Below are 27,211 nucleotides of genomic sequence, written 5' to 3'. Positions count from 1 at the left end.
AGACCTTTCTATATATATATTCTGTTTGAGTATGGAGGGATGCTGTATGTGTATGATTATAATGTTCAATTAAATTAATAGACAGTCTTTTTTGTACAAAAATAACAAGAGTAATTTCATTGCAGTTTCAGATTGAATAGTTGTAGTTGGCTTAATTATTTAAAACGGTAATGTTATCTAATTATTTTGATAAACATTGTAAACATCAATCGTTAATAATTTTAAACTGTTCCAATGCCCTTTTAAGGCTTCCTCAGATTTCGAATATGTAACCCTCTTTTAATCTGTTCAAATTCGTTTTTTTTTCTTTCTGTTGATCATACACATGATTCTATCTTTCTTTGCTTGGTTTGTTTTGTCACAAACATAACTTGTATATACTAATTTACGACAAATTATTTGATTTGATTTAAAAATACATGAGTAACTTCACGTCTTTTGCATGAGAATTTTAAGGAGAATGAATATGGTGAATATGTCAAATAGACAATAACCCCATCGGGATGAAAAATTTCAGCTCAATGGATCTTCAATTGACGCCAAGGAAGCCTTCACACCACAGGGTAGGGTGCAGCTGAACCCTGAACAACATTATACACAGGTACAGCAAAACAGTTGTCTGACTTCTACATACTCCTGCAACATAAAGTAAACTGAAAGTGTAAAACGAAACAAGGCATGCAGAGGTCAGAAATTCCTGACTTGGGACAGCTAGGTGAAAAAAATACGAGGGGGGTTAAAGTACTTTGTCGTGATCATAATCTTCCCCTTTTTAAAACAGGCCAAAGTGGAAAAAAAATTCACAATTAAACATACCTAAAAATCAGTTCAACTTGTTGAAATATTAATAAAGAAACTGTTTATAGGTCACACAAAAGCACAAACGAAGGACTACTACCAGTTAACTGACATACCAGCTCCAGACCAGTTTTAACCTACAAAAGGTTATGCCCTTATCGTATGTAAAATCAATCCCATCTATTTCTAACGGGGTTGGGAACCACGGTACATCTGAAGTCATACAATAAGGACACAACCCATTTTATTCCGAAAACCGCTTTTAAATATAGTGTCTATGGTTCTAGTTGCTATGTAAAGACCATTTGAGCGAATCAAATTGAATGTTAAAATTCTACTTTTAACGACTTGGCAACAAGTAACTATAGTCTATTCAAGGGTTTGGTCAGCTTATAGCGGGAGTATTGAGCTTTCCGTGCTTTATGAAGAATATTACCAGAAAATGTATGGTGTGGGATACCCACTGCATGCACGTTTAATCGTTTTTAAGTACATCTGTATTTGAGAATGTGTTCTTTATATCGATTGAAAAATTTTGTGAATGTTTTTACTAGCTTGTGATATCGGAAACAGTGATGTAGTAATTTCTCGGTTATGTAAAGATTTCTTTCGTTAAAATTCGAAACATTGTTACAAACACGAGCAAATCGAACCAACTGTGATATGTGGACACCATATGATGGCGACATAGGGATATCGCAATCTAAAATGGATAGTTACCGATAGGAAAGAAAAAATTCCCAGTTTGTCGTAAACTCTAGTATTAAGTTTACCATTGTTGATATGACTACTAAGATCATTCTTTACTATCAATATTTGCTTTATTCAAAGAAAGTTCTGCTGGACATATATCTTTAATATAAATATTGAAGTCGTCGCTATAAACCAAAATATAGCTGAAGGTGTTATTTATTTTTTTTCTGCCAAATGTTTCTTGAAAGTGTCTTTATTTATTCTAGCCATAAATTGTAATTCGTGACAATACAGAAAGAGATCCGCAATAAGTGGTACACAATTGGTCCCCATTGGAATTCCAATAACTTAACGATAAATGGTGTATTCAAAGCGAACGAAAATATTGTCTAACAGGAATTCGAATGCTGTAATAGTATCAAAAGTCCAACTAATGTAGTTTTTTTACAATTCGAACAAATATATTCACATCCCAATTTATCACACTTAAGGACCATTGACAAGATATACGATTTTTTTGTTTTGTGAGACTATGTGGAAATGTTTTGTGTATCAAAACTGTGAACAGATTCAAAAGCTCCCATATGAAAATGCAATTTATCAAACCCTTCAAGCGAGTTTTTAACGCTCCAAAAATATTAGTGTATCAGTAGCAAGTAAAATAGAAAATCCGGTTGTTGAGCCATGACTTGAAGAGGAAATAAATCGATATTTATAAGGTGATTTGTGAAGATTGTGAAGTCAGTACATAGTAAGAACCTCCATGCTACTAAGCCCAGCTTGTAAAGAGGTAGGGCCGAGTTTGTGTTTGTTCACTAATTCACCTTCTGAAAATTTAGTCAGTTGGACTGTAAGTGAGTTCGTAATTTCTCTTTGTAGAATTTTAATATAAAATTTACGTCAAATAACAACAATATCATTTGCAACTTTAATTAATAGCAAATTCCTTGCAGAGTTCACTCTACTTATGTTTTATTCGAGAAATATAGCTATAGGCTTTTACGTTTTTCATTGGGAATGAAGTGATCTTCAAAATGTTAAATTCGGACATCAACTATATTTTCATAACTGTTTTAGAGAAAGAATCTAATGGTTTATTGTCTACTTTCTCAGACTTTTCATTTTTTTTTACAATAAGACATGAGTGAGTCCTGGATGATGTTACGACACTTATTCCAATTGACAGTGACCGTAGGACGATACTGAGGTCCTTCACCTCTCGGTCGTTAACGACATTTAGATTACCTGCTAATACCATGAATATATTAAGTTACTGCAATTTCAGGATATTGGTGTAAAAAAATTGTTAAACTAACGTTTAAGCACATGCTTACACTGCTTTGATGGTGTTACACCACTGTATGTAGCCTTTTTGGGGTTATGTCACATTTCTCAGATTTCGCATGATTCCTCATACCTTCACCTACACTTAGAAATCGATGGTAAAGGAAAACTATCGACTAAACTTTACGACAAACGTGATGACTTTTCATTTAAAATCTTTAGCTTTCCTTTCATATGTGGTAACATCCCTTCAGCACCTGCGTATGGAGTGTTCATATCACAACTCGCACAGCTTGCCGAAACTACGCGGACTCTTTGTATCGCGCTAGAACTCTTGCAAATAGGCTTCTGGAACAGGGTTATGTTGCTACAAGCTTGATGTCATCACTACAGAAGTTTTGTGGTCATCATCATGAACTTGTGGATCGTTATGGTGTACCCATCTGCACCATGAAAACTGATTTATTCAACGGTTCATAGTTTTCCTTTCCTCGTTTGTCTACCCCGGACTTGCTTTTTTATGAGCACAATACTCGTATACGAGTATTTTTGTCGCCAAGTTCAAATGATCCGGCGGGTGTTTCTTGAAAAGCAGAGGAGACTTACCCTACCGGTGCATCTGGTCCATACTCCCAGTTTTTAGTGGAGTCCGAGTTGCTCATTTGCTTTTGTTACTTTGTATGTATGATTTTAGTTACTTTATGTTCTTTGTTGTGTATGTCCGTTTTTCATGTCTGGTCTTTGTCCCTGGATTACATTCTTTTGATTACGGCTATAACCTTGGTTCCCTTGATTACTCTTACGAAGAATGAATAAAGGTACGTTGCAATAAGGAACCGATGACTTGAATGTAGGTAATTAGTTAAAAAGGGCATATATTAATAAAATCCGAGGTATCCGAATGCTGAAATGTCTGCTACAAAATCCACTATTTTGATTCAGATATGTAAAAGCTCCAAACTTGTTACTGCAACCACGAAGAACCTTTCAATATGTTTGAGATGTTTGTCTACAACAGTAACAAAAAGCAATTCACCTTGGATTGAAAAGTACTACTCCAATAAGAGGAAAATAACAGGTTGAAATCACAATATTTTGACATTGACATTGAATGGTTGATCTGTTCAAACTGTTGATCAAATAGCCCAAGAGTATAATCTTATATATTCAGCATTAATTTTGTGCAATTGAACTCGTTGTCTTATAAGTTTTAATGTAAGGTTTCACGTCTGGGTTTATATTTTGCAAGCACACTGTTACTTAGTTACTTGGTACATGTACATGTACATGTGTATGTAAGACATAATACTATCCCGATGAAATCTTGTACTGTGCAAGGATCTTTATAGTAGACAGGATCAGATCAATCATATTTGTCACTTATATTTCAAGTGTCTTCTAATTGTTGGTTAATACTGTCTATATTTGGGGATAAAGTATGGATGGTTTTCAGAAAAAAGTCTTGTGCACATCGATCAATACTTCAGTAATAGAAAATATCAATTTCAAGTCCAAATTTGGGACCTAAATGGAGGAGTTTGAAATTCAAATTAGTATTGTACCTTTCACGTACAGGATGTCACCATTTTGCAGTACATGTACATATTGTCTGTTAAAAAACTTGATAAATGCAGATTAACTACATTGTGCATGGGTTAAAAAAATTCTTATCAACCCCAAGAAATACCATACTATATGAACAAAATTAGCTTTAAGTCAATATTTGGGACCATGAGGGAGGAGTTCAAATCTTTTGAATTAGTTTTGCTATATATCTACTTAACAAATCTTTAAATAGTCAAAATTATGACAGATAAGAGCGTTGATATCACAAAAGAAGGGAAGGCTATGGCTGTAAAACTCCTTATATACACCTTCAGACCATTTTTGAAGGAGTTTGAATTTTAAATGAGGAGGAAAACTGCCCTCAAAGGTGGGGCTACACAGTCAGTAGTCAAAACCAAGGCATATAAAAACATCGATATAAAAAAGCAGGGAAAGGTACGACTATAAAACTCCTTATATACATAATTGATTGGGTTTGGAAGAAGGAGTTAGAATTTAAAATCAGGAGGAAATCAGCCTTGAAGAAGGGAAGACCACCCTTGAAGGTGGGACTAGGTCGAAAATTTGATAAGAGATTAAGTAGCTGCCTTTGTAAGAATCATGCAAAATTTGAAAAATGTGATACATCCTCAAAAAGGCTGCATATTTTTATTTTTGAAATTGAAGTTGTTTTAGGGTCTATATTATGAAATATGTATTCACTCACATCTGTCTGCTCTTAGGAGATAATCAACATTGAAAATCCAATAGATTCTGTTATATTTGAGTGTCATTTACAGAGTTATTTCCCTTAATTTTGAAATCTACAAGTGCGTTCTTTATAATTTTTATCTCTTAAGAACATGGATTATATGAAAAACCGAATGTTCATTTTTGTTTACTATGGCAATAATCTTGAGGCAACTTGAGGTGGAATATATATTGAATTTTTTTTTTCTAACCATAAGGGTCAGAATACTTACCATACATTTATTGTGATGAAATGTTGAAGCTGGGGAAATTGTTCACCATTAACAGGGCATGCTCAGCATCAACAGAATGCATCATGGGTAATCTAGCATGTTAATCACCCTACGCAACATATTTATTAACATATGTAAAAGTGAGTGAGATTCCAATACTTCTATATTTAACTCCTTGTCCTGTGGAAATTAATTATTTCACATTAATTTTTTTTCCATGGGATATTATTTCACTTTGAAAAATTTTCCACACCCATTAAATTGTTTCCACTATTTGAATAATGATATTTATTATAGTTTATTAAGAAAAAGCTAGTGATATTCCTACTTATACACAGGATTTTATTTCATACTACATTATTAAATAATATCCAGAAAATAGTTAACATAGAGTGAACAGAATTCATAAATTATTCCATACTGTTAAATAATATCCTGAATATAATTCACATATATGAAGAGTGAATAGAATTTATACTCTTGATAAAATGGATAATATTTATCAAATGATATCCTGGATAAGAAACTATGTGTAAAACATCCCTTGAAATATCATCCAGGGTACTTTTTAATATCTGAAAACATCCTGGATGAAAATTAATATGTAAAAGCATCCTGGATAACATGTCATATCAAAAGCTATCCAAATTGTTAACACCTATAACACTGTGAACTCTGTTTACCCAACTACAAACCAAACCTCACTTTATTATATTACCCCGAAAGAAACCCTTTGAGACACTTGTGTGTTTAGTCATCATAAGGTTTTGTATGGAAACAGTTTAATAGTCATTTAGCTATTATAAAATATCCCCAGATTAAATTTGATATTATTTTTTTCTGGCGTAAGTATTTAGCACATGATACTATTGGATGTTACATATACAGTCCTTGCAGCGATCTGCACAACTATTTGACCAATGGATGACGGCTGATGGAATTACCCCATAGGGATCAGAGACTAATCTGATCACAGTTTTTGTTTAAAATGTAAAATGACGGATGATGGGTTCATGTAAATTTCAGAATTTACGTTGGAACAAATCCAATATAAATACCATACAAACTTTATCATAAATTTAAGTTATTAAATCCACGCATGTATTTGTTAAAAATAAAGAAATGTAAAATAAAAGTAATTAATTGATGTCTAAATGTATTGCATTCAGTAAATATGTGTAATAATTGACAAACAAAACAACAGAATTCATAAAATATATTTATGCTCAGTGGTCACTTGATGCAATCACCGGTTTAACAGATTGGTTTGATGGACTGATCCGTTATAGATTACTGATCATAATTATAGTTGCACAGATCAGGTATTGTACATATATGTCATATCAGTACTTAATCTCTTATCTATACTTAATCTCTTATCCAGCCTTGGCCTAGGGATTAGTCAATACTAACCACTGACATGGCATAATGACATTATGATAATGTAAATATGTTCAGGAAATTTCATTGTTTTTTAAGAGTTTTCATAAATGTACTACAAGTAATATACAAAATAATGACATTAAATGGGCAGGGATAGTTCTGGGACACAGAATCTCGATACTGACAATTTATTTACCAAATGCCATGTTGTCAAAGTTACCATGCATTACATGGATTCTTGATTTTCTGAAACATCTGTGAAATGTGCTTGCTTCTGTGAAATTTGTGTTTTGTCATCAAACAGTTACATGCTAGCAATCCTGTTGTTTTGATTGGACTGGTTGATTATTGAATCATACTTGGGATATTTGTAAGACAGTGCATATCGCAAACCAGTTCCCATTAAAAAGTGTGAATTCATGTTTTTGTTTCCAAGTATGATTCCTATTTTTTCAAATTTATGGCATGATTTCATAGGTGTTTGAGTATAATTAATTTCAAAATCATCTGGACTCATTTTAAATATTGTCCTTTCATAGTTACGTAAATCTGTTCCATTCTACAATTAATGAACTTAGATAAAACTAAGAAATAAACTCCACTTTATCATTATTTTTCGGGCTGGCCATTTATGTTGCATTGTTTTACCTTGAGTAATAGTGAAGTTTTAAATAAGGACATAAATGGCCAGCCTGTGGTAAAGCAATTATAAAATGGAGTTTCCATGATTTATTTGGATTCTAATAGGACTAGTTTATATTTTTTAATAGATGCAGCCTATGTGTTGCATAAAATGTTGGTCATGTGTTTATCACTTTTTTAACATGTTTGTGGTCTGAAGAGCTTTGAAGCTCGTCATATTAATTCTGTGTTTTACAGTATCCTGTAAATCAGACAAATTTATGTATGTCACAGAGAAAAAGGATTTTTGTGGACTAGGATTGTGATAGTAGCAACCAAAATGATTAAAGGAAGTTGAGTTTGAAAGCTTTTATTTTTACTTGATCATTTAAACTCCTGACAAAGTGCTACATTTTCAAATTTTCCAGAACAAATCTGTGAAATGCACTTGTACAGTATGAAAGAAAACCAAATAATCTGTACAAAAAATAAGAACCTGGAGTTGGCTTTCAAACTGGAGTGAAAATGTTAAAATTGTTTTTGGTCTGATTTAATGTGCCCATTGAAATTCATGTTTATCAACATGAAATTCCAGGAAAAACCTCTGGATGGGTATGTACACTGTAACATTTTAACAACAAAAACTTTTTTTGAAATATATATAATAGTACTTATGTTAGTAGAAAAATTAGAATGGTTACACAGCTATGTCCTACATCAGTCCACCAAGAGGTTTATTGAGAAATCGCTGTTAATGCTATACTGAAGTGCAAAAGTTATTTATGTCGTTTGTAAAATTTGATCCTTTTTTCCTTGAAAACCATTTTCATTTTTGATTGAGAGATAAAAGGTGATGAAAATCTTGCCATTAACAGACTGTGGACCCTTTATTCCTGATTTTCCTAGTTTTCCTAGCAGGCTTTCTTTGTTTTTGTTGGAGCCTGAATATCCTAAAAAAAAAACCATAATTTTTCCAAAAATCTTACATTTTTCAAATTTCTTGCCCTAAAACAAGAAAAAATATTTTTGGCATAAAGCTTTGCTTTCATTTTACTACATGTACATGTAGCTTAGACAAATTGTTATGTAACTTAATTTGAAAACTAGTTTTTAAAGTAAAATCAATAATGTTAATGAACCTGAATGAAGAAGTTTCATGACAATACATTGTACATGTGCCGAATTCACTGTATTTTGCCTGATATTTTGTTGCTACACTGAGATCAAATGAAAAAAATATCACAAGATTAAAGGAATTTTAGTGAAATAACACCTAAATGTGATTCTCTTACCTTATTTTTTATTTTTTTATGCCATGTCAGTTTTTTTTTTTCAGAAAAAATTGATGCTGCCACAGTGAATCCAAATGCAATATTTGCCAACAATGAAACCTCTTTACATGACATAAAAGTCTATGGGTTTGACTATGACTACACTCTTGCTTCATATACCCCAGAAGTACACAGTCTGATATTCAGGCTTGGAAAAGATGCTCTTGTTCATAAATACAAGGTAAATGATAATTTCCACAATCTTAACGCACCCTTACATGTAGATGTTGCAATAACAAAGTTGGAAATAATCATAAAATATGATTACTCCTTTTTAAATCAAGTTTAGTCAAACGTTAAAACTTATAGAATACTGCCAAGAGTCAAAAGTTATGTTGTTATCTGTCTTCTGTTTAATTTTTGGTATCTCAGCGACGCTGAAAAATATTATGAATCATGAATGTAATTCATAGTGTCGTTTGAGGTCAAACAACACATACTTATATCATGTTGTAAAATTATAAGTTAAAATTTTAGGTGTAAGCATTTTTTAATTTCAGTATCCAAAAGACATACTAGCATTTGAATACAGTTCTGAGTTTGCTGTCAGAGGTCTTCACTATGACATAAGAAAAGTATGTTCTTACTGTGTATAAATCTTAATTAAAAAGTTTGTGGTGTTTCTTATAACTAAATGATTAGATTGCCATTTATTTCGTACTTTGACAGTCTTTAGAATTTTTTTTACAATTATGTCTGGGTACCACAAAACTTTGAATACAAATCTAAGTTACATGATAACTGAAATCAAAACCTAGGCATATAAAAACATTGATATAAAAATATGTGGTGAAACACGTAAATAAGAAATTGTTGTGGCCTGAGTATTTTTTTTATTATGCTATCTTATGGAAATGTTTTTGTTGTTTTGTGTCTGTCTTTTTAAGAATGAGTACATGTACAAGTGTACCATCACAAGAAGAAATAATTTTGAATGAAACCTATTTCACCCTTGATTTCTCATTTAAATGGTTTCAGTTCTAGCTATGTTTGTGGTAACTTAAATTAATGCATGTATCCAACTTAATAGACAAGTTTTTAAAAGATTAGGAAAACTAATTTTTCATTCTTCTTATGTCATTTTATTGAGAAGATATCTTCATATTTTCAGGGGCTCTTGATGAAATTGGACTCATTTCATAATATACAGCTGGGAACAGTTTACAGGTAATGTAAGAATAAGTGTTTCTTTGAATTGTTAAAGCAAGCACCCCTCCCCTGGAAAAAGATGAAATATCTGAAAGTCTTTGATTTCAAACAGAACTTATTGTACTGGTATTTATTCTATTCAACAAGTGAGTGGTATATTGGAATCAACTTGTCTGTCTGTTCATTGCAATCATCTTGGCTCCCAATGGAAGGATCAATTTCAAATTTGGTGTCTGGCTTTATATAGATGAGACATATGATGTTTAAGTGCTGGGTAGAATTTACTTCCTTTTTTGTGGACTTTTCCATTTTTCGCTATGTGGAATAATAGGAAAAATTTTCATCACAAAAAGTTAGGTTTCCAATGGTCCAGATTGGTTGATTTCAAATTTGGTGATGGCTTCATATAGATTTGTTGTAAGCAATTTTGGTTGCTTTTCAATATCAACTTCTTGTATGAATGGTGGTATGCCAAGCATGGCATGGCTTGCAACTAAGTGTTTGTGCAGTTATAACATCAAAGTTTTTAACTACCGTAGTACTTAATAGTCATATTGTTGTTCTTTTCAGATCTGCTACATGTATATGTAACACTTTTATGACCCTTTGTCACTTGAAAGTTTTTTAAAGTAACTTTCCTTTGCCAGTGATGACATTGGTGATTGAAATTCATTATAACGACAGATTTGAAGTGGAGACGGAAATATCACCTAGCCTGAGAGGGCAGGATGATCTTGGGTATCAATTTTCATGGATTAGGGGTCAGTTCATTGATTCTTGAATTCGTGGATTTGATAACTCCATCATACAAGCGAATGGAAAATTTCCTTTTTGTTGTGAATCAAATTTCGTGTTTTACCAAATCCAACAAAAAAATTGGTACCCCATGAACAGTTATACTTTCAAAGTCTATTTGACTTAACTTTGTCATTGGAAATTGCCAATAATTTAAGCATTATGGAAGGAACCTGAAATTTGAAATTATCAGGCGGTAGGAACAACAGAAAATTGATCAAGCTGCCACTTACAGTAATTCTAGAACCCTAAATGTTTAAAAGGAGAAATAACATTAAAATTTGTGTGTATTACAAAGTCATGTACAGAATGCAAAAGTCATAGTCACAAAAATTACTACAAACAATTATTGACTTAACAATATAAGAAATTATGTAACCAGAATGTTCTCTCTACAGTATACTTGTCACCCAGAGTTTAGCACTGATCACACACTATAGGCTGTTTCCTCTAGAACATTATGTAATAAGCACACTCAATTACAGTTGACAATACATATGACACTGTGGGTACATATTTTTTGTTTGTTTTAGAGGCATGCAGCCAGTTCCAGATGATGAAGTAAAAAGCTTGTATGAGGGGACTCATGTTGCTCTAGAATCAATGAATACATTTTATGGACTGGTAAGAATTTTTATTTGGGTAAATATGCCACTGAAAGCTTCCATTATATTGACTGTTAAGTGTGATGTTAAGGGATGTTTTTAAAAGTATGCCAATAACCCAACATCATCTCTTTAAACATTTTCTGTAAGGGTTACCTGATCTTCTGAACAAATATGTTCCTTGAAATACATGAGTGATGTTACAGATTTCTAGATTCAGGTTTTCCGTGAGGTAATCACCTAAAGATTTTTTTTTTTGGGTGTGACTACAAGGCAGTGAAGATTTTGCAATCAGAGTTTTTCTGTCTAACTAGATAGGGTACCTTCAAGGGTTAAGAGTTCCACATCCCAAAGTCGTGCTTGTTTTTAAGGTACTTTAGTATTTTTGCCACCATCATCTTTGATCCAAACATTTAAAACAGATCCATCTTCCTAGCTAAATGAGTCCCATCTTGTTAAGGCTACCTGGTTTTTATAGAACATTATAGCTTGCCATCATCCCTGGTCTAAACAGGTGAAACAGTTCCATATTTCAGAGATAAAATTTGATAAAAGTGAACTTGAAATTAAGAACAAAATTGCTATAGCCACAAAAAGATGACTGTAAACCTTTCTAAATATCATGTAGCAAGTAATTTTTGGTGAGTGCTAATATTGGCATATTTTCTGAAAATGCAAAAAAAACTGTAAAATATTCCTTAAAATACATCGAGCACCATTTAAGATTGTCCAAGTTAATAACCCTTAAATTGTTTCTATACTTTCTTGATTTGAAGTCACAAAACTTTACACCCTTCAAAATCACCTGCCATATGGTATCGTATGCTGTGTAAAGATAAAACTTTCATGTACATTTTGTACAAGAATTAATAAAGTGAATGATGGACTTTATTGTAGGGTCCAATGTATCAGCTTGTAGATCTGTTTGCTCCACCTGAAATGACATTATTGACCATGATAACTGAGGTAAGAATTTCACTTAAATACAAACTTATCATTGTCAGAAGACATTTTTTGAAAATTTTCTATCTCATTGATTATTTGTTGAACCTAGGTCAAATTTTGCTTGGTTGAATTCAACTTTAAGTAAAAATATTTTACTTATTTATTTAAAGGAATGTCAAATTTTTACAGGCCAAATGAAATAACTTTGATGGGGCTGCTTACACTTATAAAACAGGTAGCAATTTAACCAGGCTTTAGAAAAATGTAGAAACATTACTTGTAACTTAATTTGTGATTGATTCCACTCCAAATTATGAATGGATTACTAATCTGAATGTTATTTAGCTTTGGATTATTTGACCAATCAAAGTTTTTGAAGTTAAGTAGTGAATACCAAACCAGGTTATAGAAAATATTTGGTTTGCCAAAAGGAAATAAACCAATCAGAAGGCTTGTTTCAAATTAAATTATATTATATTATTGTAATATGTAACTATATACTCCAATCAACAGAAAGAAATCTAATTTTATTCTCAGTTCTTCAGAGAAAACAACATACAATATGATCCAGAGTATGTCTTTTATGATGTCAGGGTGAGTTTTGAAACATTTGTAATATGACTTCATATTGAGGTGAGTTCAGTGACATTTTGTCTTTACATTTGTCATTAAATGAGTTTAGAAATCTAAGTAAGGTTTTGAATAATATTTTTTTCATGGAAGTGGTAACCTGCATGTAAATACATATATGTCATCACATTTAAAATTTCAGGTACATTGTTTTGACCTGAAGCTTACAAATTACCACTGTTATTCATGACATTTGCTTTGTAGAGAAATAATGTTGGTGTGAATCCGCTAGTGCGTGGAAATCGGATTTTCCACACCCTTAGTGATTGTACTGCCAGCTTAGGAGACAATGCTTTATACATTTAGTCTATGTACTCATGAATTTACACAGTGCTAAGCACAGATCTGGGGGCTTTCCCCAAAAGTTATAGCACAGCACTTATCAGTGGCAAATCCAGGGAGAGGGGGGTTGGGGGTTTTAACCCCCTACCAGTAATTTGTTGGAATTGGGTCAATTTGATGCAAAATATATGAAAAAAAATTGTCAAAATGAGGTAGCTATGGCTTGGAATTCTCTTTTAATTTCTGGAATGGAATCTCCCCTTGTATGATTATCTTGATCTGCTTCTGCTTTTAGATGGCGCATTCTAGTGAAGGTAAAGAAAAAAATACCTGTGTTTCAGCTAACGTGCTCTAAAAAACTTGGGTCAGTTGGTAGGCATAACATTTTTTTTTTTTTTTTTTTAAGTTTTTGACTGGTTTGTTGTGGAGACACATTAGGCTTTTACTAGTGCTTGTGAAAAAAAAAATCCAAAAAAAAATCTTACGATAGGCAAAAAATATTAGGGTTGTTAGGGTTGGCAAAAACACAAGAGCGCAATGCTAAAAATCTTAGCACTACTGTCTACCAAACTTAATGAAAACACTGCCGTTGAAAACATACAATTTAAAGTAATAGATGTAGATTAGATAATTAAAAAGAATACCTGTATAGTTATTGATATTGCCGCTCATCAATATTTTGTAGGGAGCAGTTCAAGGTGTTCATTCTAATGGTTTACTACATAACAGTATTATGCAGAATTTAGGTGAGTTATGAAGCAATTTAAAGCCCACCTTTTTCTTCAGTGTAACATTTTTCAAGTGACCACCTGTATTTTGTAAATTATCTTTATTATTGTAATATTAATCAGTAGACTTTAATATATTATTTTATTATATTTGTATATGAAGATGCTGTTGTATTATGAGGTTACTTATTAGTGACATAACTTAAGCTTTGACTTCATAGTTCTTAGTATGTGGTAGGCTTTTGAATATCAGCCTTGTTAAGGACCTACCATATAAGAATTATCACTTTACAACTTCAGTCTATCAGGTGAGTAACAAGCTCAATTTATTTTTCAGAAAAGTATTTGGAGAAGGGACCTGAAGTGGAGAAACTATTAGATAATCTTGTAAAGGCCAATAAAAAGTTATTTCTAGTCACTAATAGTGGTTTTCCATTTGTGTAGGTATCCAGGGTATATGTTAATGGTTTTCCATTTGTGTAGATATCCAGGGTATATGTTAATGGTTTTACTATTACAGTTATGAATCAATAGTCATTCTCTGCAAGGGCTGTTTCAGAAATAATTGTATGGGGTGGGGGGAGGGGGGAGGGGTTGGAAGGCACTTTTTATTTGACCCAACCATGTGGATCAAATTTTAATTGATTATTTCTGTCATTGTTAAGGCTGTCTATCCATGATAACAGCAACCAATCAAATTTTAATAGAGATGCCTTTCAATCCCCCTCGCAATTGATTCTGGTACAAATGAATTAAAGCTGGGCACTGAAACCTATTTATTTTTGATCATTTCTTAATTATAAGAAATTGTTGGAAGAAAACTTGAAAAAATGTTCAAGATGCATATTATGAACCTAAAATGTACACTGTGAAAGTACTTTTGTTGGTGGGGTACCAATGTTTGTGGCTTTCGTGGGTAGGCCAAACAACGAAAAAGGAGATTCCCACTGATGTATATACTGAAAACCTCGAAAACAAGAATTCAAGAATTGTATCCATGATAATGTGTTTCTTCCATAATCTAGGAAAATTGATATCCACAAAGTAGTATTTAAAACTGATGTCCACAACATACAGAACAAAGGTGAATCCCAATCATTGCAAAGTGAATACATTCTTTTAGATATTTTTGTGAAGATATGCCATAAAAAAACAATTTTAGCATAACACTGAAAACTGTTGGAAATAGAAATTTTGATGATTTGAAAGTAAATCCAGATTTTTGGTGATAATTATTTATGAATGCAGGCTGTATTGTAATTACATTGTACATCCATTCTTGACACTTTCTTTCATAGTTTTGCGGCATCTTGTTTTATTTACATTTTTTTTTACCTATTATTAGAGATGCTGGTATGAACTACATGTTGGGTAGTGATTGGAGAGATTTGTTTGAAGTTATAATCTGTAGTGCCAGGAAACCCAAGTTCTTTAATGAAGCTTCCAGGTTAGTGCAGTGTGAGAAAGGTCAAAGGTCAGATCTTATAATATATAATATATTAAAACTTTGATGTGTGTCCTGAAACAATATGACAACCCTAAACTTGCAGAGGATGCTTACCGTACCGGTGCACTTGGTCCATGCTCCCAGTTTTTAGTGGAGTACGAATTGCTCATTTGCTTTTGTTACTTTGTATGTATTATTTTAGTTACTTAATGTTCTTTGTTGTGTATGTCTGTTTTCCATGTTTGGTCTTTGTCCCTGGATTGCTTTCTTTTGATTTCTGCTAGAACCTTGGTTCCCTGGATTACTCTAGTACAAGTACATGTACAATGAGAAGTTCATTTTTATTTATTTACAAAACCATTGTTATTAACTTACCTATTAGACTTTGTTAACCCTTTGCATGTTTGGTCACTTATGTTTGAATTTTCTTGGACGGAGAAATCATATGTAAGGTTAACATTATTCCTACTGTACTGGTTCAACTGTTATTACACAAGAAAGCCAGAGACATGTTTATGTATCAGATAAAAAAAAACTTTAGTTTTACATCTAGTCTTCTATAGTTTCAAGTTACCCTTTTTAGTACTTTGCCACATGTATGTGCCTAGTATTATTTGATACATTTGAATTGACAAGTGTCTGTCCGTCCATCTGCCAATCCTCTGGTGTTTCCCAAATTATAATTTAGGAAGGATCTAAGGAATTTCTTTCATACTTTACACAGTGGTTTAGTTCGAGAAAGTACAGATCAAGACTAATTTAAAGCACAATTTCAAAGTTTTTTACTGGTTCTATTTTGACCATTTGTTGCTCCCTTTTTGTGATTTTTCTTAGGGTACAGATCATGAATTTTGTTCTTACTATGTAAACAAAAATCATGTCAAGTTTAATTTTTTATGCAATTCTATTTTTAATTGTCCAGCTATGTGTTTAAAATTATTGGCAAATCTTCAATGGATTTGATTTTTAATTTACTTAGTTTATTGCCCACATCTTAGCAAGGTATTTTCTGTTAAAGTTCAATAGGGAAAAGTGTCATTGGTTGTAATTTGTTGCACCACTGGCAATGCTTTGATCCTTATTTATCATGCGAAAAGACTTATTCTACCTGTTTTTCCAAATTTTGGTTATTTTAACATCTGATTATTGCTTCATCATTTTTTTTAATCTGAAGAATGTTTTAGAATTTGTATTCAAGAACTAACATGTAACACCATTTTTATTGCAGACCTTTTAGGAATTATGACTTATCACGTGAGCAGGTTTCATGGGATAGAGTTAACTCCCTTATCAAAGGCAAAGTGTATCAGGAGGTGATAACAAATTTGGAATCTTTTATCTTGGCTATTTTTGAATCGGAAAAATCTTAATTTTTGCTTCTATTATTCATAACTGGTGTTATAATTTCTTGTTTAATATTTTAATTATTGGAAAGGAATTAAAATGATGAGTATTCATAGTTAAATATTTTATTAGGTCTGTTCCATTAAAAGATATGAGGTACCCTGGGAAGGCATTTTTTTCACCAGGGGAGCCACCCATAGAAGTTCTATTGATGTTTTGTATTTAACTTTATATTTTGTTGAGAGATCTAACACCTACCCATATACAAAAAATAAAAGTGCCTTCCCCCGTCCCTCATATATTTTACTGGAACAGCTCTTAGAAAAGTACACCATAGGAAGAGGATAAAAAGGCAACTGCACTAAGGGTAAAACCATATGTGGTCATGTGTCACAGCTTCATCAAGCACTGCTGATATTTAAGTGAAACTTGTATAGACCAAATCCTGTATAATCCAAAAACCTGTCTAATCCAGACACTTTTTAAAGTTCCTTCACAATGTATTTTGAACCTGGGAAAACCAAACACCTGTTTATATGGAACAATTTGTGAAGTCAAGAATAGGTCCAGTTTAAAGAGGTTTTACTTTATGTTTTCCCATGGAAAAAAACAAACATTATATTGAAGATGGTAATAGGCAGCTCATTATATAATGGATGAACAAATTCTGCCTTTTTGTTCTGTTTCAGGGTAATTTTTACTTATTAAGACAGATAACTGGTTGGTATGGATCTAAAGTGTTGTACTTTGGTGATCATGTCTACAGTGACTTAGCTGTAAGTTTTATTTATTTTGAAATCATAGCAATTCAAGGCTGTACCATTCAATACTGTGATATACAAGAGGAAGTTATTTTGAAGTGCAAGAACCAGCCATGAAAGTATTTCAAAGGTTTGGACTTGTATTATCATTTTAGTCATGGGACTATGATTCCACTAACTGTTATGATCCTTTTAAGGATATTTCTCTAGTAGCTAAATTATTTAAATGACTTATCACAGTATACTATTCTTTACACATCCCTTAAATGTTTAGCAAAGCTGAATGTTAAGTCCTTACATCCTGTTGTGAAAAGAAATGAATGAAACCATCACTTTACCTGCTGTATCTGATGAATTTATTTTATTTTTCAAGGATCCATCACTAAAACATGGTTGGAGAACTGGTGCTATTATACCTGAACTTGAGGTTTGTAATTTTTGGACTTTGTGTAATATCTGATATTCATTTCTATACCCCCACTCAACGAGTACGCAGTATATTGGGATCACCTTGTTCTTCTGTCATTCCGTCAATTTGTCTATCATAATTGTGATGCAATTATCTTGGCTCCCAGTACATGTAGATGGATTGACTTCAAATGTGGCAAGTGGCTGAATATACATGTAGATGGAGCAAACGTTTTAAACAATTTTAGGTGTTGTCCGGTATCAACTTCCTGTTTCATTGGACTTTTTCATTATATGGAATGATTGAGAAAATTTTCATCATAAAAATCTCAGATCTCAGCTCCCAAATGGAATGATTGGTTTCAAATTTAGTGTGTGTCCTTATATAGATGGGGCATACCCTGCAAGCAATTTTAGGCGCTGTCTGATATCAATATCCTGTAAAAGTGGGAGTATTCCTTGCAGGACAATGTGTGCAACTTCATGTTTCTCTGGACTGTAGGTGAAAGAGTAATCAAGGGAACCAAGATTCTAGCGGAAATCAAATAAATGTAATCCAGGAACAAAGACTAGACATGGAAAACAGACAAACACGACAAAGAACATGAGCAACTCAGACTCCACTAAAAACTGGGAGCATGGACCAGGTGCATCAGTAGGGTAAGCGTCTTCTGCTTTTCTAGAAACACCTACCAAGTTGCTCATAAAAAGATAATATATTGCTATTTGTAATACTCTGAGAATGGTGCATTTTTTTTTTGTACGATTTCTTTTAGTTGCTGTATATTGTTCTTCCTCTTTTTAAAAAAAAAAACCAAAATTTAAATAAATTTCCCACAATGGTTTCAGTAATACTACTTGAATTGATGGAAGTAGTATGATTGAATTGAATTTGGTATCTGTTAATTAACTTTGATATTATTCTTATTCCTCTTACAGATAGAAATAGAAAAAGCCAACTCTTTAGAATTTCAGAAGAAAGTACAATGGCTATGTTGTCTGCAGAATCTCATTGAGCAATCGCAGGTATGTTGTCTGCATAATCTCATTGAGTAATCTCTGATATGTTGGCTACAGAATCTCATTGAGCAGTCTCAGGTACGTTGTCTGCAGAATCTCATCGAGCAATCTCAGGTATGTTGTCTTCAGAATCTCAGGTACATTTTCTGCAGAATTCTCAGGTACATTGTCTGCAGAATTTTGTTGAGCAATCTCAGATACGTTGTCTGCAGAATCTCATTTAGCAGTCTCAGGTACGTTGTCTGCAGAATCTCATTGAGCAGTCTCAGGTAATATAAACAAATTTTATATGCTCATCTATTGTGTTGTATGACATATTGCAGTCTGCCTGTCTGTCTGCCATGTATAAAAATAGGAGATTTGGTATGATTGCCAATGAGACAGTCATCCATCAAAAGCCAAGCAAAGAATGAAAAAAAACTTCTACTGGACATCACACGGTCTTCAATGATAGGCTAACCCATACCATAAATAAAGCTGTAGTCCACTTTTTATGCTCCTGCAAGTTGGGAACATATTGTTTAACCCCTGTCAGTCCATCTGTTGGCAATAGACAAATCTTCCATGCCAAGATGCATCATATGTGTCTCCCTGACTCAAAAATGATTTTAGGGGAGTTATACTTGGAGTATTTTGGCTATTAAACAATTTGTGTCTATTTGTTTTCATCACGGAAGTAATCTTTTTTTCATTTCATAATGGGACTTCAAACTGAAATTTGCTTCTGTGCAGTTGATTTTTATTTGCAGTTGCTAATTTTTGTGGTTGGTGGAAATTATCTCAGTACCATTATATAAATGTTTAGTATGTTCCTCACATTTGTTAAGTATACCCTCTGCAAACAAAGTTTTTATATAGGAATCACCCTGTCTGTCTGTCTGTCTGTCCACATTTCTTGTAAGAGCAATTACTCTTAAACCACTCAAGTGATTTTGATGAAATTTTATAGGAAGACTGGCATTACATATAGATGTGCATGAAGAAATGTAGCAATTGTTGGAGCACTCAATAGGGAGATACTCCATCTTAAGGGTTTTTCATGTTAAAACCTCATAAGTGCAACACCTCCTCAACCACTAAAGGGGTTTTAAGAAATTTATTAGGAAGGTTAGGAATTGCTTGTAGTTGTACTTGAAGAAATATAGTTACTGTTAGAACACTTAAAAGGGCGATAATTGAACATCTGAATTTTGCATGTTGAAACTTCATAAGAAATGTTCAAATGATTTTTATGAAATTTATAAGAAAGTGTGGCATCATAATGTAGCTGTGCATGAAGGACTGTAGTTCCTGTTGGAACATTAAAAGGGAGATAATCCTACTTAAGGGTTGTTTTGTGTTAAACCTTGTAAGCATGTCTCCTAACTCAAGGGATATTTATGAAATTTTACAGGAAGGTTTGGCATCATATTTAGATGTTCCTGAATGCATATAGTGATTGTGGGTAAAATGCAAGGGGAGATGATTGAACTGAATGGTTTTACATTCAAATGCATTGAAGCAGGGCTTATTATCTTTTTAAGCTTGCTCACATTTCTAGTTTATATTTTTACAGAAATTTTACATGACGTATCCAGTCAGAAATACTAACGAAGACCATATAAATTGGCTCTCTATGAACAAAAAAAGCTTTCAAGTAGTTTCAAATCAGTGTAAAGTTTGATTTATTATTTCACCTCATAGGTGGAACCTTCATGACCAGGATATCTTCTGAAAGCCATCTTCATATTGCAGGATATGTCATGTGATGATGATATAAACCAGCTTTTTTTAGTTCCATTTGATACTTACACATATAAGGAAACAATTTTGTAGTTTTAGGTTAGAAACAATGTGTATTTGATCATCTATTTTACAATTTCATTTAGACTTCTTTTACTATAGAACACTTTTGGATGGAACTCATATTGGATTAGTAATCAGATTTTTTAATTGTTGTAAGGTGATAAGACACCATATGTACTGAGTCGTGTCACAGTAACACTCATTTTGATCTGAAAAATCTTATTGCCATAATGGAACTTAAATGTGTTTTAGCATTTTACACTGTAGATAAAACAACCAGATTTCAACTACTCTTAGTGGAGTCCGAGTTGCTCATTTACTTTTGTTACTTTGTATGTATTATTTTGGTTATTTTATGTTCTTTGTTGTGTGTGTCGGTTTTTCATGTGTGGTCTTTGTCCCTGGATTACATTCTTTTCCACTAGATTCTGGGTTCCCTTGATTACTCTTTTATACCAGTGATTTGATTTTGGTGAAAACTTGAAGGGAGGTTGGGCAGCTTCTGTACTTTATTAGGTCACACACTAATTTGATTGGATAAGTTTTAGTAGTGTTTTAAAACTTTTTATAACTTTAACAACCATAGAAACACATTGTAAAATAAACACCTTTTAAACCTTTCATGGGACTTTGTACTTGACAGTAATTTGCTGTTTCAAATTTTGTATTCATGGACATTTACTACTGTAAATTCCACACAACAGGATTTTTCAGTGCGATGGGTGTCCACATGAATACTAATTGTTCATTTCAATTACACCTGTTTGTACAAGAAGTGCTGCAACGAATTTCACTAGTGATGGTGGTTTGAGCAGGATTGTTGGCTTATGGCTAATCATACAAGTAAATGAATCATATATATTTATAACCTTATTATTTTTTTTAAGATCATGGTTTCATTAAATAAAATATTAACTTAGCTTTTATTCAAAGGAACACTGATATTGATTTATAAAGCAAGCTTTTAGAAATGGCAATCATATTTCATTGAAGTACAGAATTTCAATAATTTTTTTTAAATGGAATACATATATGTTATTTCTTATGTAATTGCACAGAGAATATGCTTTTAAATTGATAAATGTTTGATTTCATCTATTGATATGAATTTTGAAGCTTATGCACAGTTTTATTTATAATCTAAATTATGATTTTATGTATAATGTTGATTGTAGATACTCAAATTAACAAAAAGAAGGTAGTAATTCAAATCCAAACAAAGTAACGAAAAATCAAAAACTTGACATACAGGTCTCACAAGAATGGAACTGTTACTCTATCTCACACATGCAAAATCACAGGAGGTTTGTTTGTTTGTTTTTTTTTTTTGTAGAATGCAGACTGCAAATATATCAACAAAAACCACTAATGCTTTAATAAATGTTATTAATATGATGCTTAAATACTTCTAAATTATGAAAAATAGGTAATAATACAAAATAGAAAATTCTGACAAATATGCATAATATTGATGTACCCAGAAGTCACAAAGTAAAAACAAAATCGGTCTTTATCTTTGAATGTTTTCAACAGTAGAAATTCTGTACCAAAAATAAATATAAGCAAGATTTAAAATCCCTATACTTCCACTATTTCTAGAGTTGTCATGTTCTTCTGTTTTCTATTCATTCCATTCTACCTCATATAACTTTGCCTCTCTGCTCTTGTTGCCGACAGGCCTACTACAGCCAATATAAAGTTTGCCAGTTCTTGAAAAGGATAAAGAGTAAGGAAAAAAAATCCCCACTTCTCTGGTATTAATGTACTTTACAAACTCTCCGGCATTGTCTAAAACATGGAGAATATTAGATCCAGTAATTACCACATGGTCCCTTGGTGTTGTTTCTATGTCATTTGGTTTAAAAGGAGTATACTTATTGATGTCTTTATATCCAGTGTATGTCTTTAACAGGTTGTAGTTTTTGGCAAAGACTAGAACTTTACCACTTAATGCACCTGGTTTGAAATCGGCGATGAAAATGTTTCCATTGCTTGTTGAAGTAATACTGCTTGGAAAGGTAAAGTATGACTGGCCATTCTTGTCACAATCCAATTCTTTGCTAGTTATGCCTTTTTCATTCATAATTTTAACAGTGGCCTTTTCTAAGTCTGTTTGCCCAGCTCCTATTATAACCATGTTTTTCTTCATTTCATGAATAGCCGTTGGATAAAAAGGTGCTAAATTGAATGGACTGTCAAATATTTTTCCATGATCTTTCCCATTTTCCATGTTGACTTTTTTAATGCAGCAGTCAACTGTTAGTAGTAAAAGATCACCACTTTCCATCACCGTCATTCCAAAGACACTTACATCCATGTTGAAGAAAGTCCGTAAACTATTCTCAAGTTTCACTTGATGAAGCACATCATCTAACCCTCCAGCTATCCAAACTGTGTTGTTGCTTGATGCACAACAGAACGTAACAACTGAAAGGTCTGTTTGGTACTCCGATTTAACTTTAAGGACTTTGTTATCTCTGGAAATTGGAACTTGGGATTCAGATCCTTTACCAGGACCTGTAGATTTAAGTTTAGATAATGTCTCTGTCTCCTTGTTTGTTTGGTCTCCAGAGACTTTCCTTGCCCCTGGCATCCTACTTTCATTTTCAGGAACTGTTTCAAGTTTCTCACCAAAAGGAGGCATTCCTGATCCAAGATGCCTTCGAAATGTAGATGGCAGTTCAATATCAGATTGAAAATTTGACAAACTTCCTACAAGCTCTCCCATTTCTTCCATAGTTTTTTCTCTTGGTACAAATTTTAGTAGGTTTAAATTCTCAGAGCTATTCATTGGAAAATTGTCTTTTATAAAAATATCAAATTCATTGTCGAAGAAAATTTTATTGTCACTAGTGAACTTCTCAAGTTGCCTGATTTTATTGGCAAATTGTGTTTTATATAACTCAAGTTGGCTAATGTCATTGTCTGAAAGCATTGCATCACTATTGTCATTTATGTCTCGAATAAGTCTTCTAACACATTTTTCTATTGCCTTTTTCAAGTGAGTTTCATGCTTTGAAATCTGTTGCCTTACCTCGCTAAAATTAGTTCGCATTTCCTCCCTTTTTCTTCTAAGTCCCGAAATTTTTTCCTCTATCGAAGGTTGTTCCTTTTTCATTTCTTTTAGGCGTTTCTTCAGTGCTTTATTGACTTCAGTTAGAGGATGAACCTCTCCTTGATGCACTACTGCAATACAGTTCTTACAAACTGGAATTTCACATTTGTCACAGAACAATAAACACTGTAGTGAATGTTTTGGACAGAGAATATCATGTTGTTCAACATTTCTTATGTCAATAATCTTATGAAAAGTATCTGTCTTGATATTGGCATGAACTTGTCTGCAATCATCACACATTAATGCAGTGCAATCAAAGCATAGCCACTCCAATCTTTTAGGTTTAGTACACAGTTTGCATGGCAGAATGTCTTGACAACTACTTGTAGGTACTGCCTCTTGTGCCATTTTAATGTTTCACTTGTAAGTTTCTTGGAGTAATACAGCAAATTTTTGTTCTGCAAACTTCATTTTAAACTTTATCCTCCATAATTGCAACTTAAAACATTTAATGTTATCATTAAAACATTGAGAATATCTATGACAACAGAAAAATCTACCACTTTGATTATTACTTGTCATTGTACTACACTACCTGAAAATTAGGTAAAATTCTGAAAGAAGTTTTAAAATGATTTAAAATGAAATCCAAATCAAAATTAGAACACTTAATTGAAACAAATGACAACTGTGACTGTTGTAAAATTGTTGTTTTCAACATGCTACACCTCAAAGTGCATGCACCTGCTCTGCACAAAACACATGCCTGTATTCATGGACAAGTGTCTCAGGCATACCCCCTAAAATTATGAAAAAAATAATTTTGTTGTGGCATGAAATTATGATTTTTCATATATTCTACAACCAACATTTTCTTAGCTCACTTGGGCCTTAAATTTTATTTACATTTCCTCTTAAACCTGAAACTGTGGAGTCATCCCTGATTCCATAAGAAAATGTTCCACACATTATAATATAAAACATGATCTGCTTCAAGATTTTGATTTACAGGTTTACCATGACTTGCTTTAGGAATTATACCTAAATCTTCATATGAGGTGACTGGATTTTGATTAGTTTACATGACTGACATACTTTTAGATATAGTTATTAGCTGCATGCTTGACAATGCAGTTATAATATGCATTCTTTTAAAACACAGTCAATAATATCAAATACCTTTCTGCAGGTATTGATTTGCTCTTCAGTTTGTTTGTATTTTGAGATGAAATACACCTGAGAAATTAATCACATTTATTGAACAAAATTATGAATTATATTGCAACTTAACAAATCCAATAAAAAATCTGTCACTTTTGAAGTATGTAGACAATAGCATTTAAGATTGTTTTGCCAAGTGTATGATAAAATGCATTTGACAATATCTAGTTGTGCACTTGAAACAAGATATGATTATTTTAATGAGTGTGAAGTTTGCAAAGGGGTTAATTAATTCATAACAGTAAGGTTTAACTAAAAATGTCATTTGAACTTAGGATTGAAGTATTATCATTATATGTTTCTTTGTTGTTTTATGTTTGTTTTGTTGTTTAACAATCATATTTTTTTATGAGTTTAATGACAAAAAAGTTCTTTTTACATGTATTTTGAAATGTATTGCATACTGGTCCAGTATTGTGTTATGGGTATTAGAAAATGCTAAATTAAGAAGTGATTGCAAAAACTTTGGTACAATGGTTTCATTAACTTTCATTTTGAAGTATTAAATATCTGATTTTAGCTTCCTTGATGCAAAAGTACCAGTCATATATATATATTACAAATTTCATTATGGTGTACACGTTTCAAGGAGTAACATCAGCAGCATTAGAATCCAATTCTTAAAAAATTCAAGAAGTAATTTTAAGAAAAATGTAGTTGGACTCGAACAAAGCCAGCTGTTATTCACCCTGTTTCAGTAAACCACAAAAAAAAAACAAAAAAACAAAACAGGCAATATTTCCTGCTATATGGTTTCTTGATTTAACAAGCTTGCAGTAGAATATTTATTTTTATGGAATTCTTCCATATTGTTTAACACACAAGTTAACAATTTAAAGACTGGTTTCACTTATTTTTTTCTTTACAGGAAGACAAGGATGAGGGTGTAACAGAACTTAGGAAGGAATGGTTGGTGGAGAGAGATCAGCTGAGGTGTGTGAAAATTTTGATGGAAAAAGATTGAAAGATAAATTACTGTCTTGTCTATAATAAATAGCTGTACAGAAACTTGACAGAAGAAAGCTGAAGTCACAATTGTGTTAATTATCAGTAAACAATTATCACTTTCATGCTCTTTCAATTCTATTTTGAAAAAAAAATTTGAATTTTTTTTTTTTGAAAAAGTATATAAATTTCACAAATATTATAACCTAAACTATTCAAACATTCATTATCGGAGTATTACGTTGTTGTGTCAACCAAGTGATTTTTTTATAGCAATTTAACTCTAAGTTTTCAGGCTTTCAAAGAGTTTTACTCAGAAAATGTTTTAAATTTCTTCACAAATTCAAATTGTCATCCTTGAACTACATGTACATTTTCATTTCTTTCACCTTGAAATTACTGTTTGTTTTCAGAGATTATACCAAGTCATTGTTCAATCCCCACTTTGGCAGTATCTTCAGAACATATCACAATCCCACCTACTTCAGTCGACGGCTTGCCAGATTTGCTGATATTTATATGTCCAGTATTACAAACCTGTTGGAATACTCACCAGATCATACTTTCTATCCCAGGAGGATGGCACTTCCACATGAACACCACCCTTATGTGGAATAGTGTCATGAAAGTTGTCTGAAAATAGTAATGATGCAATAAGGGAGAAGCCATTTTATTTTGTGTGGTTGGTATTTGGATCCTATGCATGATAGAAAAATAGAAAAATATTCAAAGGGGAAAAACAAATAACAAAACAGAGCAATTAATCCTATAACAAAATAAAACTATGATCAATGTAAAATAAATTTGAAATCAATTAAAAAAATAAAGGATTGAAAATTTGGTACTTGTTCCAAAAATCAAATGGTTGCTCCCTAAGAAATTGTGCTGTGTGATACCAAATGTTAATATGTGTGCCAGTGTTATTTTCTATACTGGTACAACTTTTTTGTGAAATTGATTTGAGGTCATGTTCTAATATTTACCTGCCACTAGTTCCAGACAAGTTGGTCTTTAGACTAAAATATTTGTAAGGATCGTGAAACGTCTCAGTGAAAATTTCTTTGTCAGGAACTGTTGTAGATGAGAACCACCCAGAGCCAAATTCACAGCATATACATTGTAGTGCTTGCCAGTTGTGTATATGGGCATTTTTATCTTTTTGTATGCTTTTCATGTATACTTATTTTTAAAATATCTGATGGAAATCTTGTGGTTACTGTTGTCAGTATTTATACAGATGTACTTCCAAATTATTATACATTTTAAATATCTCCACTTGCAGGGAAGGTGGTATATTAAGATCACTTTGTTTGTCAGTCATTTTTATACAAATTTCTTAACAATTATCTTGACTCCCATTGGATAGATTGATTTCAAATTTGGTGTTTGGCTTCATATAGATGGGACATACATTGTGATGTTGGTCATTCCCTGTACTAGTTGGGTATGC

General features: G+C 32.4%; 2 protein-coding genes across 2 annotated transcripts; one reads left to right on the top strand and one right to left on the bottom strand.

Moving 5' to 3' along the window:
- Positions 1–3,674: 3,674 nt before the first annotated feature.
- LOC148626691 (5'-nucleotidase domain-containing protein 3-like) lies at positions 3,675–26,517 on the top strand. Its single transcript, XM_088570876.1, has 16 exons — positions 3,675–3,853; positions 8,644–8,819; positions 9,139–9,213; positions 9,750–9,805; positions 11,116–11,206; positions 12,085–12,153; positions 12,670–12,726; positions 13,730–13,790; positions 14,110–14,212; positions 15,118–15,219; positions 16,448–16,532; positions 17,253–17,339; positions 17,698–17,751; positions 18,672–18,758; positions 25,685–25,749; positions 26,175–26,517. The coding sequence occupies exons 1-16, from the start codon at positions 3,685–3,687 to the stop codon at positions 26,377–26,379; spliced, it is 1,542 nt and encodes a 513-aa protein (XP_088427002.1). The 5' UTR covers positions 3,675–3,684; the 3' UTR covers positions 26,380–26,517.
- On the bottom strand, positions 22,009–24,099 carry LOC148626692 (uncharacterized). The gene has a single exon (XM_088570875.1). The coding sequence runs from the start codon at positions 24,001–24,003 to the stop codon at positions 22,159–22,161; it is 1,845 nt and encodes a 614-aa protein (XP_088427001.1). The 5' UTR covers positions 24,004–24,099; the 3' UTR covers positions 22,009–22,158.
- Positions 26,518–27,211: the final 694 nt, after the last annotated feature.

This window comes from Perna viridis, chromosome 2 (genome assembly GCF_037379345.1).
Source record: "Perna viridis isolate PV_CMFRI_1.1 ecotype Kerala chromosome 2, ASM3737934v1, whole genome shotgun sequence".
Classification (NCBI taxonomy): Eukaryota; Metazoa; Mollusca; class Bivalvia; order Mytilida; family Mytilidae; genus Perna; species Perna viridis.
Note: the sequence above shows the minus strand (reverse complement) of the source record. Positions and strands in the feature narration are given on the sequence as shown.

Coding starts and splice junctions, on each gene's coding strand:
- LOC148626691 (XM_088570876.1), top strand. CDS start 3,685: ATGTCTGCTACAAAATCCACTATTTTGATTCAGATATGTAAAAGCTCC. Junction 13,791..14,109: donor CAGTATTATGCAGAATTTAG/GTGAGTTATGAA, acceptor TTTATTTTTCAG/AAAAGTATTTGGAGAAGGGA. Junction 16,533..17,252: donor AAGGCAAAGTGTATCAGGAG/GTGATAACAAAT, acceptor GTTCTGTTTCAG/GGTAATTTTTACTTATTAAG.
- LOC148626692 (XM_088570875.1), bottom strand. CDS start 24,003: ATGGCACAAGAGGCAGTACCTACAAGTAGTTGTCAAGACATTCTGCCA.